Source organism: Halichoerus grypus, chromosome 10 (genome assembly GCF_964656455.1).
Source record: "Halichoerus grypus chromosome 10, mHalGry1.hap1.1, whole genome shotgun sequence".
Classification (NCBI taxonomy): domain Eukaryota; kingdom Metazoa; phylum Chordata; class Mammalia; order Carnivora; family Phocidae; genus Halichoerus; species Halichoerus grypus.
The window spans coordinates 35960362-35980307 of NC_135721.1; the positions used below are offsets into that span (position 1 = coordinate 35960362).

Sequence of the window (19946 nt, forward strand, 5' to 3'; positions counted from 1 at the left end):
CTTTGTTTTTCTAAAGATGCACAGAGAAGGGAAGGGTCCACAAACTGGAGCAACGTCCTTCTAATTTATGCTGATCTGCCTCTTAGATCTACTGCACTAAGAGAGGCAATAATGAGCCAGATTCGGGGGTTAGAAGCAGTATGGTCTGAAAGCCCAGGCTTGTTATAGGGGTTGTGATGGGAGCAGAGCAGCCTTGGGCCAGCCACCTCCCTTCCTGAGCCTCAGGGGGCTCAGCTGTAGAAAGAGGGGCAGAGAGATCGTCCAGTACTGATCTTTTATGCAGCGGCTTGAAGACGGAAGGTCCTGCCATCTGGGTGACCCTTACTCCCCAGCCTGGCCTCCCTTTCATTCAAGGACAGAACATGGAGCAAAGCAAGAGGATGGCCAACAGGCAAGTCCATCCTTAGCCACAGGCAAGAATTAAGGATATGGTTTTAGGGGCTTTTCTTTCAATTTAGCAATAAAGACTTTCCCATGCTTATGACTAATGAGAAGCAAGTAATGTATTTCAGAGTGGGGGAAACCTGGCTGGCCCTGGGAAGCAGGAAAAGCCAGTCACCTGGGAACCTTTGTAAACCACATGGGTATCTGCAGGGTGGCTGCTAAGTGCTAACAGAGGCCTCCAGCCTGGGTACACCCTCTTAGAAGCTGCCCCCCCAACCTCCCCTCTGCTTCCTTCCACTGCTGGCTAAACACTGCAGACACTGGGGGTACAGAGGTGACCAAATCCTGTCCCCTTCCCCATAGCTGAATTGGAGAGATCTTCATACAACTAGGCATTTTCTACAAAACGTGGTATGAGGATGGAGGAACCCAGAAGACGAGCCCCCAACCCTATATACAAGAGGCGTATTAGTCTGTGTGCTGCCAACTAAGTCTTCCTGGTTTGGATCTCAAATTGGTCCATGGCCTTCCAGCTTCACTCAGCTCCCAGCATCCTCTCCTGACTTTGGTCTACTCCTGTCCTCAGATTGGGCTTTGACATGGTTCTCCTCAGAATCCATGTCACACACACAGCTGACACACAAATCTATTCCTCTGGCAATTCCTGCCTTGGCTCCACATGCTCTGGCTTCTACTCAGAATCCTGGCTTCCAAACTCTGGCCTGTGCCCAACAGGCACACTGGCCTCCCACCAAAGTGGGTCTCTACACTGATCATCAAGCTGAGCGATGAGAGGTCCCCTCCTCCTTGCTTCCTCTGGGCTGTCAGAAGATCTCTGAGCTGGGATCACCATAAGCTATGAAGTCAGCTGGTTTCTAGACAAAGGGTAAAAAAAGTGGCCTTACTCAAGATCAGGCAGCACTGAGAGAAGCTCTGTAGGGCTTAACTCAATGGTCACTCCTGCTAGGGTCTGGCGTCCATGCCTCAGAGCTGCCCACAATTTCAGGCCTTCACCTCTTCACAGGACATCTTACTCAAGGGAGGGGCACAGATATCAGCCCCCCTCCCCTCAGGGAGACAATAATCTCTCTGAGTATGCATGTGTGTAACTACTATTTAATTATGTCCATCCATGGAAGCATTTATAGCCATGCAAGTAGAAAAGATGAACGTGGGGAATTATGAGTAAGTTAGGAACCATACTGTGACAGACATAAAGTAACTAGTACTCACCAGCGTCCGGTTCTCCTCCCCTTCATGGACACATGGAAGAGTAGTCACACGAGGTGGATCAGTTTGACTTCCTGCCAACAGGCTGTAACTGGAAGTGACAGCCAATTTTGGGCCAAAACCCTTAGGAACCGGATGCACTTCTCCAGATCTTCCCTTGTCCTAACTTTGAGGAGGCTGAAATATTCTGGATGGTGAGAGCTACTCTCCAAATTTTTTGAAAACCCATAAATAGCTAGAATTCATTTGTTTGATGATCCTATCATGTCTATTCAAAAGACTGCCCAGAATACCTTTTGCTCCCTGTCACCTAACCATTAGGTCCAAACTATAAAGACAATGCTATTTCCAGACCATCTGCAATCTTTTATTCTGCTCTTTCTCTTAGAAAGCCTGATTTTTGCTTTTGTTGACAACATTCTAATGACTCTTCTCCCTCATATATGAGAATACATAGTGTGCAAGTAATGGTCTCTTAAGTTCTCCTTCAGAGAAAAGAATACAAATTATAAACAACTGAGACTGAAGATAGCAAGTTGCCCAGATACTGAGTTCTTTTAAATCTTGATTCAAATGGAATTTTTGTAATCTGTTTTAATTTTTTTCTTTTAGTTTTAATGATAAGAAAAACTAGCTAAGTGTGAAAGGGAAGCACATTTTGCCCTCCCAGGCACCCACATCTTGCCTTTGCTGTATATGCAGGAGCAAGTCCCTGGGGCAAGCATGCAGATGGAATACGGAGTCTAGAAATGCCTCTAGAGGCATGCCCTCCTCCCCGCTCCCCTTCCCCTCCGAAGCAAATGTCACATGGGTTTTTGCCAAAATCTCAATGGAAACATTTCTATTTGCTTTGATTTTTACATTTCAAGCTAAACAGCAAAATTCAGGATGTGGACATGTGAAATCACGGAATGAATCTTGCCGTTTCTAGCAGTTTAGGGTCCCACTGGCCATTCAGGAAGCACAGGGCTCATGTCAGGATCTGGACAGCAGTCGTCTTCTTCCCATACGGGAAACCTGAAGCTGGAGGCGCCTCTATGTGAATCTCTCTCATCATTATTTAGTCTACAAACTCCTGATACAGATGTACATTCTGTAAATCTTGGGTGGAAATGGACCATCATTTATTTTTAAATGCAACTTTTGAAGACCTCTCTACAGTGGAAATTGCGTATTTCTCTACTTAGAGCAGGCTTCACGTTGAGCAATTCTTCATTACGGTGTGACTGTCCTCCTGTTGAAGGTGACTGCTCATACTATGAGGATGCCTGGCACTGTCACAGAAAGTACACACTAATTTTAGGCAGGAAAACTGACATCTTAGAGGAGATGCTAAAAGCCATTTTCTTGCTGCAGAAAGTAAAACTTGATGACAGAGCTTCTTTAAAAACCTTGCAGATCTGAACATAGTCATTTCATCTGAATCACCATAGTTGAAAGATTAAAAATGAATATCCACCCCAGCCCCCACTATTCTAGTCTCTGAAATCCCAAACTAAAATAATCATCAAGAGTTTCGAAAACAGTGCTCGCTTCGGCAGCACATATACTAAAAAAAGAGTTTTGAAAACAAACCAAAAAACTTTATTTACAAAAGTAAATTTTAACTCACTTCTATATATCATATAATGTTAATGCTGACAGCAACAGAGCCTCTGGAATATTTAAAACACTTGGATTTTAAAATACACTGAGGTTTGTGCAGCTCATTTCCCCCTAGTTATATTATAAAACTTAGAAATGTTTCTTTAGCTTTGTTGTTGGGTCATGTTTCAGGGTAGGTTTACCACCAGAGCTGATCACATAACCATTGGCTGTGGACTTCCAAGAAGCAAAGGAGCCAATCTTAGCAAAGCTCGCACTGGCATTTTCAGCTGTTTAAATTTGAAGAGGAGTTCAGCAAAGCTTGTGCTCCCTAAAGAAATGGAAATGGGAGGGGGGGTAGTCACACTTCTAAATAAATTCAGCTGTACACTCCTTTCAAGGAAGCTTCAGACACACAATTACATTTAAAGCTGACATTCTTCCCTTTGAAAACAATTCCCCAAAGATAATATTTAAATTATTAATTTCCCAAATGCACTGTAAAAAATAATTTGATATAAAAATGTAAATGTATCCATTTTGTACTTCAGTGACCTGTAAACACATCTGAAACTATTAATATTTAATTATATATTACTTAAATATAATTAATAAATGTGCCTATCTGCTTTCAACTACCATAATCTATATACTCCAGTATGTATCTAAAAACAGAACACAGGCTTAAAATGAGTAACACAGAAATTAATCTAATGCCTCAACCTCTAAGAAGCAAAGGTTCTCAACCGTGGTCCCAAAGAGATTCCAACATAATTATGTGGAGTACAGCCTGGACATCTGGAGGTCTGAAGGCTGCTCAGGTGATTCTGATACACAGTCAAGGTAAAGAACCACTGCTCTAAAGAAGTAGGAAGTGTATAACCTGAAAATCCTATTAAGCATCATCTTCCTTTTTGCCTCCATCCCAACACATACAATTGTAAACTACTCCCTCTTTTAACTGTCTTAATGTCCTCATCTGCTAATTCAAACATCTGTGTCAATTCCAGGTCCGTTGAATTATTTTTCATCTCATTATAGGTCCTATTTTCCTGTTTCTTTGTATACCAGATATTGTGAATTTTACCTTGTTGGGTGCTGGATATTTCTGTATTTCTATGTTCTTGGGCTTTGTTCTAGAATTACATTTCTTGAAAAACAGTTTGATCCTTTAGTGCCATGCTTTTAAGATTTGCTAGGTGGGACCAGAATACACTCAGGTCTATTTAGTCTACAGCTAAATATTTCCCATTACTACAGCAAGACCATTCTGAGTATCTATGGCCCCTTAAATTATGAAGTTGTGGGAACAGGCACTATTCCTGAACCTGTATAAGCAATTGGTAATGTGTCCTCTAACCCATGTAGACAGTTCTCCCCCCAACCTCAAATAGTTTCTTCACATGCATGTGCTGACCAGTAAGTGCTCTTCTGATAGTTGAGGGGGACCTTCTGCAGATGTCTGACATTCTCTCTTTGTGTAGCTCTCCCCTCTCTGGCATTTCATCTTGTAAACTCTTAGCTACTCTGGCCTCCCTGTACTCTCAGCTATATCACCTCAACTCACGGAGTCTCCCAGGCTCCACCTAGGTTCTTGCTTCCTCCCCACAGTCTGGGACCTCTCAAGGTTATAAGCTGGGGCAATCATAGGGCTTATCACAATTGTTCTTCATCTCTCAGGGATCACTGTTCTTCATTACCTAGTATACACTGTGTCAAAAGCCACTGCTTCATAAGCATTGTCCAGTCTTTTTGGTTCCACGCTGGACAGTAAATAAGATCCCTGTTACCCCATCCTGGCTGGAAATGGAAGTCTATGCTTGAAAATTGTTTCCTCTTTTGTTTTTAGTAGTTTGACTATTATGTGACTATGTGTGGTTTTCTTCATATTTATCCTGCTTAGGGTTCACTATAAGTTGATGTCCATTCTCCATTTTTCAAAATTCTTAACCTTAGTCTCTTCACACATTGCTTCTACCTCATTTTCTCTCTCCTCTTATTCTGGGATCTCAACTATGTGCATGTTTGACTTTTTCACCATGTTCCACCATTTTCCTTATCTGTATTTTCAATCCATCCTCTCTGTGCTTAATTTGTTTACTTTCTACACACCTGCCTTCTGGTTCATTTACCTGCTGTGTCTGATACGCTACTTAATCCATACACTGAATTCTTAATTTCAATTATATTTTTCAATTCTAGAATTTCCATTTAACTCTTATTGATTCCAGATTTCTGGTGAAATTCTCTTATCTTTTCATCTATTTTCTTGGAAATATTATTCTTTTTTTTTTTTTTTAAAGATTTTATTTATTTATTTCACAGAGACAGACACAGCGAGAGAGGGAACACAAGCAGGAGGAGTGGGAGAGGGAGAAGCAGACTTCCCACGGAGCAGGGAGCCCGATGTGGGGCTCAATCCCAGAACCCTGGGATTACGACCTGAGCTGAAGGCAGATGCTTAACCACTGAGCCACCCAGGCACGCCAGTTATAGTTATTTTAAATCCAAATCTAGTAACTATAATATCTAAATTACATATAGGTCAGTTTCTGTTACCTTTTTTCTTGTTACGTCTTGTAATTTTTTATTCAACACTAGATACTGTGTATTAAAAAGTATAAAGGTTCAGGATATACTTTGTTCCTCCTAAGAAGGTTATGGTTTCTTCTAGAAGACAGGCAGAATGCAAACAGATCTCCTCTGTTCTGCTGAGGCTAACTTTAGGTCTTGTCCATTTCACTTTTTACCTTTACTCCTAGGCTTGGTCCTGCTGTGGTTTCATCAGAATGGCTGGGATGCTTATCAGAGCCACTTCACACCTTGACAGCCCTGGAACGCTACCCTTTGTCTCCCTGGCCCTATGTTATTGCTGAAATCTTTGCTCACATTTTTAGTCTCCTGGCTTCTGCTAGATTTCTTCTGTTAGATTTCCTGTGCATGTGTAAGATTTGGTATGTGTCTCAAGGAAAGAGTACGTCCAGGTTTTTGAGTTATTATTCTTATTATTCCCTCCTACCAGGGATTTAACTCAAGTTCTAGATTCTCAGGCAATTGTTAACCCAACCTCTGGCTACTCTGCCCAGCAGCACCGCTGCCTTTTGCTGGGACTCTACTTCTTGTGCTATGAACTGACAAATGCCTTTGGGAGAAAGCCAGAGTAAATATGGAGTTTCCTCATTATGCTTCCCTTCTCACGGGGATTGTGGCCCCTCAATCAAGTCTGGCCAGCATGGTTGCTACCAATTCCTTTAAATAGCTGTTTTATGTAGTTTGTCAAACTTTTATATTTGTTTTTGTGGGAGAGTCAGTCCAATATAAGCAATTCCATCATGGCTATAACTAGAAGTCTCTAGATAGTGCATTTTTATCTGAGGTCAAAACAGCAATAAACTAGTAATGTTATTAAATTTTAAATGATTAAATGGAGCAATCTTTGCTCTTCTTAAAAACAATTTTTGAATCCTCAATAAGCAGAAATTTGAAAGTGATAATAAAGGTGCTCTGAATTAATTATATTTTATGATTCAGGTTACTGGGCAAACTCCATACCTGATTACATATTCTGAAAAATATAGTGAGGCGCTAATACTTTAAACTCTGTATTACAAAAACTTTCAAATTCATATAAAATCAGGTACCTGATCATTTTAAAGCTTTATAATATTAGAAATTAAGATTATGTGATTAAAAAGAAACATCCAAACTAAAACCCCAGAAAATAAAAATAAAAATAACTTTAATAAAAATTAAGAAAGAAAAATAACATAACCATTTAATTTATTTATTAGTATATACTGGTGTTTGGGGCTCTCTGAAGAAGAACCCATCCTTTTCTGAATGTAAATAAAAGTTTATGCATGTATAAAGTTCAGATCGTCTTTTTAGAAAAAGTTCTCAACAATAACACCCAAACATGAATGAAGACCAAAACCTAACTAGAGAAAATAACTCACCAGAAATGCCTCCAACCAAGAAACTTAAAAATAAGGGAGTCAATAATAAAGGTACTGAAGAGGATTTAGATCTGCAATTACCTTCTAGTCCTATAGACGGCAGGTGCCATGGAGCTGGTACTGAGTGGTAGACGAGGAAACAAGCCAGCATGCTCAGCTGAGATTCCTCAAAGGGCTGCCCACTGAGGTAGGCGTGCACACACATATCACCCCCAGCTGTGAGAGAACACAAATGGAACTGAAGCAATTTATTTTCTTATCCAGAACTCATTAAGTACTTACCATACACCGGACAGGTAATATGCTGGGCATTAGGGCTACAGTGGTAAGCCAGACAGAGTGCCTGTCACCACAGAGTATGAAGTGTTGTAAGGGACAGAGACATTACACAAACAACGACACAAACAAATGCATAATTAGAAATTGTGATGAGTGCTATAAAGGGGTAGTGGTCACTGAGGTTGTCTCTCCAAACACCCATTTTACGACCCTTCTTCCCTGCAGTATATAACATTTGAGGGGACTGACTTCAGCTCCAGAACTGGATCCTGATTACTATTAGCCAGACTTTCTCAAACGTTAAGGCGCATCAGAATCACCTAAGAGAGCTAATTAAAACAGATGAGTGGGCCCCATCCCCAGAGTTTTTTGGATGGGGTCAGAAAAATTACATCTCTAACAAGTTCTCAGGTGATGCTACTGCTGCCCCAGAGAGCGCACTTTGAGAACCACTGTTCCAGGACAATCAAGGCAATCCCATTCTCAACACAGTGATTGGTTCAGAAACTGGCAGACCTAAGCTATTCAGTAAGAGACATTCTCTGCCACAGGGACTGACTGAGGAATGTGCATGTGTTCCAATTCAAGCCAGAGACATGAGGAGATGTCTCTTTGCTAGAGGCGTCTGAGAAAGAAATTTCCTCACTATTATGGCAACACTCCTAGAAGCAACTCTATTCTTCCTCTGCAAAACGCTGAGCTTGAGGCAAGGAACAGCCATTTTATTACCATGAGAAAAAGCATTCTGAGGATAAAGCCATGGCACAGAGTATAAATAATGGAACCTCAGAGAAATAGAGCTGAAGACACTAAAATAAGATGACCCTTAGACCACCTTACCTATTCCAATAATGTAAGCTTATATGTGTCCCTACTGTTTAAGCCAGGTTGAGTTAGGCCCTCTATTACTTGTAGACAAAGGCATTTTGATACATAAAGAAAAGTTGAGGGAGAGGAAGGGGGGAGGGGAAGGGGAAAAGACAGGGAAGGAGGGAGGCAGAAAGAAATAAAATGGCAGGGAAGTTGCCTGAAGTAGTGTGGTCTTAGAAGGCCTATGAGAAAGGGGCACTTAATTTGAGGCTGTAAGAATGAATATAAGTTGAGTAGACAGAGAATGAAAGAAAAAGTTCTAGGGAGGGAAAGCAGCATATTTAACAGCCCCATAAGAGAAGGGAGAAGAGAAATTATAACATACCAAAAAAATCATAAGAGACTACTATGAACAACTACACACCAACAAATGAGACCACCTAGAAGAAATGGATAAAGTTAAAGTCCTAGAAACATACGTCTTCTAAGACTGAAACATAAAGAAATAGAAAATCTGAATAGACTGATTACTAGTAAAGAGACTGAATTGGTAATATAAAACCTCCCAATAAGCAAAGTCCAGGACCAGATGGCTTCACTGGTGAATTCTACCAAACATTCAAAGAAAATTCAACATCTACCTTTCTCAAATTCTTCCCAAAAACTGGAGAAGAGAATGCTTTCAAACTCATTTTACAAGCATTAACCTACCACCAAAACCAGACAAGGACACTACAAAAAAAGAAAATTACAAACAACAAAATATTAGCAAACTGAATTCAACAATACATCAAAAGGGGTCCCCACTGTACCTATGGCCAAGGTTTCAAAAGACCTCACCAAAATGCTATCTCAAATGGAACATGCCATGGAAACCATGATGTTCATGTTCCACAAGTTTGGTGGGGATAAAGGCTATTTACCAAAGGAGGACCTGAGAGTACTCATGGAAAAGCAGTTCCCTGGATATCTGGAAAATCAAAAAGACTCTCTGGCTGTGAACAAAATAATGAAGAACCTGGACCTGGACCAGTGCTGAGATGGGAAAGTGGACTTCCAGAGCTTCTTTTCACTAATTGCTGGGCTCACCATCGCATGTAATGAGTATTTTGTAGTATACATGAAGCAGAAGAGAAAGAAGTAGGAGGCATTGAGCAACATTCCTGCCTGATGAGAGTTCTCCCAAAGGGTCTCTTAAGGACTCTTAAGGGTCTCTTAAGGAATCTGCCCCACAGATTCTGCCTGTATAAAGGATTGACTGAACAGATCAGGATCCTCAGAAAATGTACAAGTAAAATCTAACATTTGACAAGCAGAGAAAGAAAAGACAGTGAAAGCTAGATAAACTTTTGATTTTTATATTGCTTGCATCCTCTTGCCCTCAATAAATAAATTCTTTTTTAGTTCCTCAAAACAGCAACAATAACAACAAAACACAATATTTTAAAAAAAGATCACACACACCACAACCAAGTGGGATTTATTCCAGGAATGCAAAGATGGTTTAACATCTACAAATCAGAGTGATACAGCACAATAACAAAACAAAGGATAATTAAGCAATTATTAATAAACTAAGAGGAAATCATTATTTCCCTATTCCAAATGTAGAATAGTCTCATTTATTTTGATTTTTCTGTTACTTTAAAACCGTTCATCTTTAAAACATTTTAAACATTACATCTAATGATAATCAATAAACTACTTCAAATAAAAAAAAGGCTAAAAATAACATGATCATCTTAATAGATACAGAAAAAGCATTTAACAAAATTCAACATCCATTTATGATAAAAAACACTCAACAAAGTGGGTATAGAAGAAATGTACCTCAACATAACATAATAAAGGCCACATAGGACAAAGCCACAGTTAACATAATACTCAACTATGAATAGCTAACAGCTTTTCTTCTAAGACAAAGAACAAGACAAGGATGCCCACTCTTGCCACTTTAATTCAACATAGTAGTGCAAGTCCTAGCCAAATAGGCATAAATGCTCATACATCAACGGAACAGAACAGAGAGCCCAGAAACTAACACACACATGTAAGGTCAATTAATTTAGAACAAAGGAGTCAAGAATATACAATGGGGAAAGGATAGTCTCTTCAATAAATGGGGATGGGAAAATTGGACAGCCACATGAAGAATGAAACTGGACCATCTTACACTATATACAAAAATAACTCAAAATGGATTAACGACCTGTGAGACCTGAAACCATAAAACCCCGAGAAAAAAACAAAGGCAAGTAAAGATCCTTGACATCATTCTTTGGTGTTGAATTTTTGGAATTGACTCCCAAAACAAAGGCAACAAAAGCAAAATTAAACAAGTTGGACTACGTAAAAAGCTTCTGCACAGCAAAGGAAACAATCAACAAAATGAAAAAGCAACCTACTAAATTAAAAAAAAATCTGCAAATCATATATTCAATAAGAGGTTAATACCCAAAATATATAAAAAACTCAAACTCAACAGAAAAAAAGATCCAATTAAAAAATGTGCAGGGAGGACTGCCTGGGTAGCTCAGCTGGTTAAGCATCCAACTCCTGATTTTGGCTCAGGTCGTGACCTCAGGGTCAGAAGATCGAGCCCCATGTGGGGTTCCACACTCAGCAGGGAGTCTGCTTAAGAGTCTCTCTCTCTCCCTCTGCCCCTCCCCCTACTCGCATGCTCTCTCTCTCTCTAAAATAAATAAATCTTTTTTAAAAATGTGCAGGGAGGGGAACCTGGGTGGCTCAATCAGTTAAGCGTCTGCCTTCAGCTCAGGTCATGATCTCTGGGTCCTGGGATCGAGCCCCATATCGGGCTCCCTGCTCTACAGGGAGTCTGCTTCTCCCTCTGCCTGTTGCTCCCCCTGCTTGTGCTCTCTCTCTCTGTCAAATAATTAAATTAAAAAATCTTTTAAAAAAAATGTTCAGGGAATCCAAATAGACATTTTTTTCAAGGAAAGCATAAAGATGTCCAACAGACTCATGAAAGATGTTCATTATCACCAATTATCAGAGAAATGCAAATCAAAACCACAATGAGATATCACCTCACACTTGTTAGAATGGCTATTATCAAAAAGGCAGGAAATAACAAGTATTGGAGAGAATGTGGAGAAAAGGGAACTATCTTGCACTGCTGTTGGGAATGCAAACTGGTGCACATGCTAGGAAAAACAGTACAGAGGTTCCTCAAAAAATTAAAAATCGATCTACCATATAATCCAGCAATTTCACTGCTGGGTATTTATCCAAAGAAAACAAAAACACTAAACCAAAAATATATTCAGTTAGTTGCAGCATTATTTACCACAGCCAAAATATGGAACAACTTAAGTGTTCATCAATGGATGAATGGATAAAGATATGGTATATATACACAATGGAATACTGTGTCATATAAACGAATGAAATCTTGCCATTTGCAATAATGTGGATGGGCCTTGAGGGTACTATGCTAAGTGAGATAAGTCAGATAGAGAAAGACAAATACCGTATGATTTCGTGTATATGTGGAACCTAAAATACAAAACTCATAGATACAAAGAACAGAGTGGTGGTTATCACAGGGGAAGGGGGCTAGAGGTAGATAAAAAGGGTGAAGGGAGTCAAATGTATGGTGATGGATGGTAACTGTAAGTAGACTTACTATGGTGATCACTTTGCTGTATATACAAATATCAAATTATGATGATATACACATGAAACTAATATAATGCATTATATTAAAACCAATGCAAACTTGGAATCAATTTTACCTCAATTTAAAAGTGATGGTTCTTCACTAAAAAATAAATGCATATTTTTGGCAATCACAGCAGCAAGTCAAATTTGGTAGAGAACAATGTTGTAATAAACTATCAAATGCCCTAAAGAGCAATAAGAAAAAAAGTAATTCAGGGCAGTATTATAGAGACTGCTGTAGTCACTGCCAAAGTTTCATTACTGATATGAAATGTGCAAATCAGAGACTCTACAAAGGTTGAAGGACATACTTCTTATCAACAGCAAAGGTCTGCCATAGGCGATCAAATGCTGAACTGAATATAAACAAAATATCAAAATTTATGTAATAACTTGTATTTTTCCCAAAAAATGAGAACAAAATTGAAATTTTTAAAAACATTTTAAAACTACATAATCTTTCGAATTCTAAGAGAAAATGATAGAACAATGTAGGTGTTAATCAAACACTAGAAGTTTGAAATTGCTGTTTTCCATGTATACCTCTCACAATCCGGTTTAATTTTTTTTTTCAGAAATTTATTCCCTAATATTACAGTAGATAGTTTTTACCTTAATCATATTCAAATGCAGGTTCTACTGATTACTAACAGCTTTAAAACATCAAGAATTATTACTACTGCTATTCCTAGGGTTAGTATTTACCCCAAACAGGTTGCTTTCAGGTATGTTTGAATGAACTGAAGAAAACAAAAGGAGCAAGAAGTTCACTAAAACTCCATTTCAGACATACATCAAACATCAGACAGGTTTCCAAAAATCAAAATCATTTGCTTCATGTGAGGCACAATTACTTCTACACTATTAGGAGTAACTTCACAATTCCCCTGCAATCACAAGTCTGTACTTCCAAGCCATAGTCACATGATGTCCCAGGTTCCCACTGACTGACTCACAGAGCTGGTAAAATAAACATTCACCCTAAGCACACATCAAGTTTTCAGTGTACACAGGGCAGAGGTACAAAAACTGGGAAGAAAACAGCCGTTTTCTCAGGGGAAGGAAAGGAAAAATAAATCTCAGACCTCAGGGGAAGGAAAGGAAAAATAAAATAAGATGAAAATAGAGAGGGAGACAACCATAAGAGATGCTTAACTCTAGGAAACATACTGAGGGTTGCTGGAGGGGAAGTGGGTGGGAGGATGGGGTAACTGGGTGATGGGCATCAAGGAGGGCACTTGATGTTATGAGCACTGGGTGTTATATATAACTGATGAATCACTAAATTCTACCCCTCAGACTAATAATACACTATATGTTAACTAAACTAAATTTAAAGAAAGAATTTAAAGAAATAAAAAAATAAAAAAGCACTGGGCACAATGCTATTATTACCTTGTAGCCACTGGTCCAGAGTATTATCAATAGTGCATTTTACAACAGGGAGGAACTCAGAGTTCATAAAGAGCCCACGCTTAGGGTGGTTCTGCAGCCGCTCCTGGTGGCTCCTGGAGCTGAAAAACTCTAACACCAACTTTATCTGCCAAAGTTCAGATGTCTCAGACATTTCTCTTCTTCCTAGTCTTCTCATAGCCTTGAAGAGACAAAAGGAACAGCAGTCCACTTAATGAAAGGAAGAGTGAAATTGCTCTAATGGTCTCTTCCTCAGAGTTGTATAATAGAGGATTTTTAAAATATGGCTCATATATCAATAAAGAGCAGAGGGGAATCCATTCCATGTTTTGATGTAGTCAGCCCCACAGAGGAACCCTCCACTAGGTGCAGATACATGTCCACTCTCTTCAATATGGTCCCCACATAAACAGCTTTTGGATAAAAGCAACAAACGCAAATGAGCTCATTCTTGGCTCAATGACTCTGAAAAATGAAGACCCACTAGGTCTACTGCCAGTCACCTCTGGGAAACCCAAGTGGAGTACAATGACATGGCCAGGGATCCCAGGGGTCAGAAGGCAAAACAATATTACTGATAATACTGCTCTTGGGACCCATCTGCAAAGTCACCATGGCTGCAACCAGCAGGGATGTCCTTTTGTAGACACCTGCCCATGACAGTGAAGGGATAAAGGTTCAGAGCATAAAAAGGGAACACTTTGAGCCAACAAAAGAAAAACAACTCATTACTTGGCTGCTATCTGGAGAGGCCCTGTGAGAAGCAATGTCAGTGTGGACATCACATACTCATACTTTCCAATTAAAAAATGTGGATGGATATCAGACAATAATGCCATTCTGGGCCTATCTGGTTATATTAGAACTTGCCTTTTAATAAGAATATTACTTAACAAAATGTGATTTTCAGGTTTTGAGGAATTCTCCCCTGCCTAAATGTCATTTTCCTACTTTTCAATAGAGATTATTTTGCCATTAGGAATTACTTCCTTTGGCTTTAGACACTGAGTCCCACATGCTTATCTGTGAACTCATCATGTCACACTCACTTAAAGCATTGTTTAAAACCACAGACCTGGAACTCATCCCAGAAATTCTGATTCAGGAGATGATACAGAATGGGATTTGAAGATCTGTATTTTTAAGATTCCTCATATAAATTTAAGCCAAGTTAGAAAACTACTGGCTTAGCTTAACTGCAATTTTGGGTCTGAAAGGTATGATACTACTAAAAAGTCATATTTTGTTTCTCAAATTTCTCATATCAGTGAAAGCATATGATAATTGTCTTTCTCTGAAACAAGATGAAACCAGAGAGGGAGACAATCCATAAGAAACTCTTAATCTCAGGAAACAAGGCCGGGTGATGGACACTGAAGAGGGTATGTGCTATGGTAAGTGCTGTGAATTGTGTAAGACTGATGAATCACAGACCTGTACCCCTGAAACAAATAATACATTATATGTTAATTAAAAAAAAAAAGTCGTATGTATTACTAATAACCTAAAGTGAATAAATTGGTCTGATCCTTTAGGGAAGCAGTTAAGCATCATTTTCTGCATTACCACTTTTAGGTTCTTTTAAAACAGCAATAACACAAGAGAAATTTAAAAATGAACTCAGAGGGGAAGGAGGTGGGGCGATGGGATAGCCCGGTGATGGGTATTAATGAGGGCACATGTTGTGACGAGCACTGGGTGTTATACGCAACTAATGAATCACTGAACACTACATCAAAAACTAATGATGTACTATACAGTGGCTAACTGAACATAATAATAAATGATAAAACATAATAAAAAAATGAACTCCAGCTTCCTAAATCACTATATACTAGTATTATAACCTCTTGCAAGCTTAATCACAGGCATAATTTCACATTACTGCCATCACTAGGGCACTGTTTGTTCACTCACTGCTCATTCGCATCTTTTCCATGAAGAGGCTTTGTCAGGACGGAGGCAAGAGACCACTGGAGGATGCTAGGGGAGAAAGGGAGGGAACGTGCTCTTCCTCTGCTAGTCAAGGAAAGAGAAAAAAAGGGGAGAATGGGAACCCTAGAGTAAGACAGCCCACCAGGGGGCATTCCTGTCATTATAAGTTCTAAGCTTTTTTGTTACATATAGAGCTTTCAAGTTTTATAAGGTTTCCTTTTCTGAATTTCTAAAAGCAAATGAGAAACCAAAAATATGGACACACAGGGAACCTTACCTCACTGTTCAGTATGTTATTTAAAATACAGTAGAAACGTCATCAGAATTGGACTGTTTTTTGAACCATACCTGATCCATTGCTATGTATGCAGGCAACATCTCTGGGGTCTCCTGAGTAACACATTCATACAGTACTGAAGAAAACAGATCCAGAATTTCCTGTTTCTGTGGAAAATTAGAAACTTTTTGTAGCACATCAGTGTATATTCCAAAATCAATTCCACATTGTATAGCAACTACTATGGCCCATTCTTAAGCTCTACAGTCAATAATATATAAGGTAAAATAGACATCTCTTTATGAAATCACAGTGAATGTAACACTAAACATCAATAAAATATAATAAAATTAAGTCCCAAGGGACAGTTATGGATATAAGTGCTGTGAGGAGAGGAAGGATCAGCTGGGGTAAAATGAGCAGACAGGACACCACAGAGATGTGCCTCGGGTTAGGCTGGCAAGAGCAAGATCCAGAAAGAAAACCCAGCATTTACAAAGATGCAGTACAAACACTGAGCAGAACAGGTATGGAGGAGACAGCACAACCAAATCCAGCTAGGCTTAAGGGCAGGCACGGACTTCATCAGAGACCTGCGGCCCTGAATGCATGCCCAGCCCTTACTAGCTGTGTGATCTTGGGCATGTGGTATCTGAGTGGCAGTTTCCTCACCTGTAAACCTGGAATGATAAAGTACCTACCCTCAGAGTCGGAATCCAATAAGAAAATTAAATAAAATACTGAGCAAAATGTCTAAAAATAGTCAAGATTCAGTAAGTTAAAGGGGTTACAATTGTCTCACTTAACCCTCAAAACAACAACATAAGGTAGGTTCTATCATAATCCTACTTCTAGAAACAAGGAAAATGCCTTTTGGAGAGCTTGAAAAATTTTCCTGGAGCTACACACACTTATAGGCAACAGGCCATCAATTCCAGATATCAAATTCCTACATCCAAGCTTTGGATTAAATAAAAGATCTGCTGGGCACCCTTTGAATCCTGAAGAGAACAACAGTTTTATGACCAATAGAAAAAAAGTTATAAAATGCACAGAAAACAAATAATAAAATTATGTAAAAATAAGAGATCGTAAACACTGAAAATATCAATCAGTACAAGAATGCACATAAGAAAATATCACCTACTGAAATTAACATCTTAGAAATTTTAAGTTGTTTCTTCTATCAAGGTAGGGAGTTACTGAATTTAATAGTTTTAGACTATGAAAAATCTGCATTTGCCAAGCAAAAATCATCCAATGTACCCAAGGCATGTCATCAACCTCAAAGATAGGTATGGATATTACAGGGTTTTTTGGTGGTGTCCACAGATAAATGTAAGAACAAATTGTAGTCTGGCAGCTGAGCAAAATATATGATACATACCTGACCCATATTCACAGTTGGTTTGCAGAAATATTCAGCAAATGACAGAAGTGCTGGATCAGAAGTGAATGCTGAAATTGTTTCTGGCTAAAAAAATAAACAACAGCAACAAATATAAGTGAGATATTAGAAGTTATTTTCCTTACTGCTCAAATTGTAGTATATATGCAGTTTTAAGAACTCTACCTCACTGTTTTCACACAATGTTCCCATAAAGCCCAAGGCTGTACAAACTTGCTAGAGCTTCACCAACCTGTTCTGCTGAGAAGTTACAGGACGCTTTTTAGCACAAGCCAAACATGAGCTACTGATTTATCAAAAGGCCAATAATAAATAGGTCTTGCTTACACAACTTGCCCCCAAAGGCTTTCACCTCTCCCTCATTAACTAACTCAAAAACAATTAAGAAACTAGAACTGCTACTGAAAAGGTAAGAAAAAAAGACTACCATTCAAATAAGCCACTCACTAAAAGGTAAATACTGTATGATTCCACTTATATGAGGATCCTAGAATAATCAAATTCAGAAACAGAAAGCAGAATGGTGGGCACCTGGGGCTGTGAAGAAGTAGGGACAGGAGTTGCTGTTGAATGGGTACAGAGGTTCAGTTTTATAAGATCAAAGAGTCCTACAGATGGATGGTGGTGATGATTGCACAATATAAATGGACTTAATGTCACTGAACCATACACTTAAAAAGGGTTACAAGAGCAAATTTTGTGTGTATTTTACCGCAATAAAAAAAATTGGGGAAAAAAAAGATTAACACTCAAGGTTCGAGAAAATGGAACATGGAATATATGGAATACAGAAGTATTACCATTTTCCATTGAGGTTTATATTTTACTTCTGAATTCCCTTGAAGCAGGAAACTGAGATGTCTTAATCTTTATGTAATTTCCCAATTCAAAATCAAGTATAAACTTCTCTATTTTCTTTACAAATTAGATTAGGGTCTTTGAGATGGGCTCTAATTTATACAAGCAATGGTGCTTAAGTTAAACCGTATCCAAAAGTCCTTCAAAACTATTTCACAGACATCCTATCAAATACTGCCAAACAAAATTCACTGATGTCAACTACATCTATTTAAACCCTGGGAAGTAATATAAAGGCTCAGTCATAAGTAATTGGTCTAAAATGAAATGTGAGTTAAATTAAAATAAATGCTATCTCCTTTTTTTTTTTTTTTTTTAAAGATTTTATTTATTTATTTGAGAGAGAGAGAATGAGAGAGAGCACATGAGAGGGGGGAGGGTCAGAGGGAGAAGCAGACTCCCTGCCGAGCAGGGAGCCCGATGCGGGACTCGATCCAGGGACTCCAGGATCATGACCTGAGCCGAAGGCAGTCGCTTAACCAACTGAGCCACCCAGGCGCCCAATGCTATCTCCTTATGTGGAAAAACAAAAGGTGCTAATTCAGTCCGCTGGCCACCACTTAGCCCGTCCACTGGCCACATTTTTGCCTCCACCACCACCCTCTAGAGGTCCTGACCACTTTACACTGCCACTCGATGTATCTTCAGCAGAAGCACAGTTGCACATGGAATTCCTGAAAACTGTACTTAAACTGAGAAATTTTAATGTTAGTTTATGGAACGTATTTCTAGTGTGGGAAACTTATTTGGAGTTCTAAAGTGTAGAGTAAAATATGTACTGGCTGCGATAGAAATGAGATTGTTTCATTACACTCTTATTTTAAGTACTTTTTCATTCAAAATACTCTTGATTTAGCAGTCAAGTACCATGAGGATAATAAACTGATAAAATAAATCTGTCATCATTTTATCCTCACCAAGATTTAACCAACAAATGGGGGGTTTAAAAAAGAAACTAATTAGTGCTACCTTGTAAAAATCTTCTTCTATTTCTGCCATGAATTAAGCAAATCTTAACAGATTTGAAGATTAATAAGTAAAATTATTAAACTAAATGTTTTTACAATGTTAAGATATATTGTCCCTACTGCTAAATGTAAGTCATCCTTAGAGTTCTGGCAGATGGCCCGTATTTTATTATAGTTGCTACATAAAACAAGAAACAGATCCAAGGTTATGCAGTCTTTATAATTTGCAGTGATGAGAGAGCAGATTCAACTAAATGGTACCATAAATATTATCACAGAAGTACATGCTTTGGATGGGCTAGTGGGATTTGTAATTATTCCATCTCATCCTTCAGTTTTTAACCAATCAATACTACCTTGAAAGCCCGAGCTTCAGAGTTCCTGTTGGCCACAGTCTGGGCCAACAAACTTTGCCACCCCATTGGATCTTCCTTATAGGAGAGCTGACCTGCTCTGAGCTTAACATACAGAACTCCATCCTTAGAAAGGATTGATCTGAAAAAAAAACAAGAATGAATTTTATGTGAGGTGTTATTTGTAGTTCTCGGCTGGAAACAGTGTCTCCCAACACCTTGTTCACATGAGATGAAGTCTTTATCATTTTCCAGTAGGGTATATGATTATTTACTGTGTCTAAAATTAAATCAGTCCCTATGAGAAAGCCAAAATAAAGTTCTACTTTTCTTTGGTGTCTAGGTTCACAGAACTTAGTTAAGTAAAAAGGTGCTCTGCCTGTTCAAGTGTGTGCTTCAAAGGCTTTTATCTAACACTTTTTCATATTCCTTTTATCCTCTATCCACTGGAGGTACTAAATATCTATTGATTGGTTTGCAGCAGAAAAAAAATAATGCTGCAAATAACAATATAGAAAACAGCTATCATATAGATAGTTTAAGGGAAATATAAATTGGGACCAAACTATAAAAATTCTTATGTGCTTGTTAAACTTTCTAGAAATTTAAAGACTTAATTTACACACTACTTAAGGTATAAAATTAAGACTCTGTTCATGAATTACTTATATATGACTATTTCCACCCAAAAGCAATCTATCATAATCTTAATTTTATGAGAACAATTTGACAAAACAATGATAAAAAGATACAAAGATGTGGTCTGACAACCATCATTTGTTATAAAGTTCCCTTTGTAGACGGACATAC

At 38.6% G+C, this 19946-nt stretch overlaps 1 protein-coding gene and 1 pseudogene across 5 annotated transcripts in view; one reads left to right on the plus strand and one right to left on the minus strand.

The window, feature by feature from the left end:
* Positions 1-1959: 1959 nt before the first annotated feature.
* ANAPC1 (anaphase promoting complex subunit 1) overlaps positions 1960-19946 on the minus strand; it is a 92886-nt gene continuing 74899 nt past the window's right edge. For 4 of the 5 annotated variants that reach the window (XM_078056289.1, XM_036106481.2, XM_036106482.2 and 1 more), the window contains 6 exons: positions 19140-19278; positions 16937-17023; positions 15621-15716; positions 13320-13518; positions 7236-7370; positions 1960-3529 (listed from right to left, as the gene is read on the minus strand). In XM_078056289.1, the coding sequence (XP_077912415.1) occupies positions 3414-3529; positions 7236-7370; positions 13320-13518; positions 15621-15716; positions 16937-17023; positions 19140-19278 (772 nt within the window). In that variant the 3' untranslated portion in view covers positions 1960-3413. The other variant, XM_078056290.1, reaches the window with a different exon arrangement.
* LOC118544623 (protein S100-A10 pseudogene) lies at positions 9049-9387 on the plus strand (annotated as a pseudogene).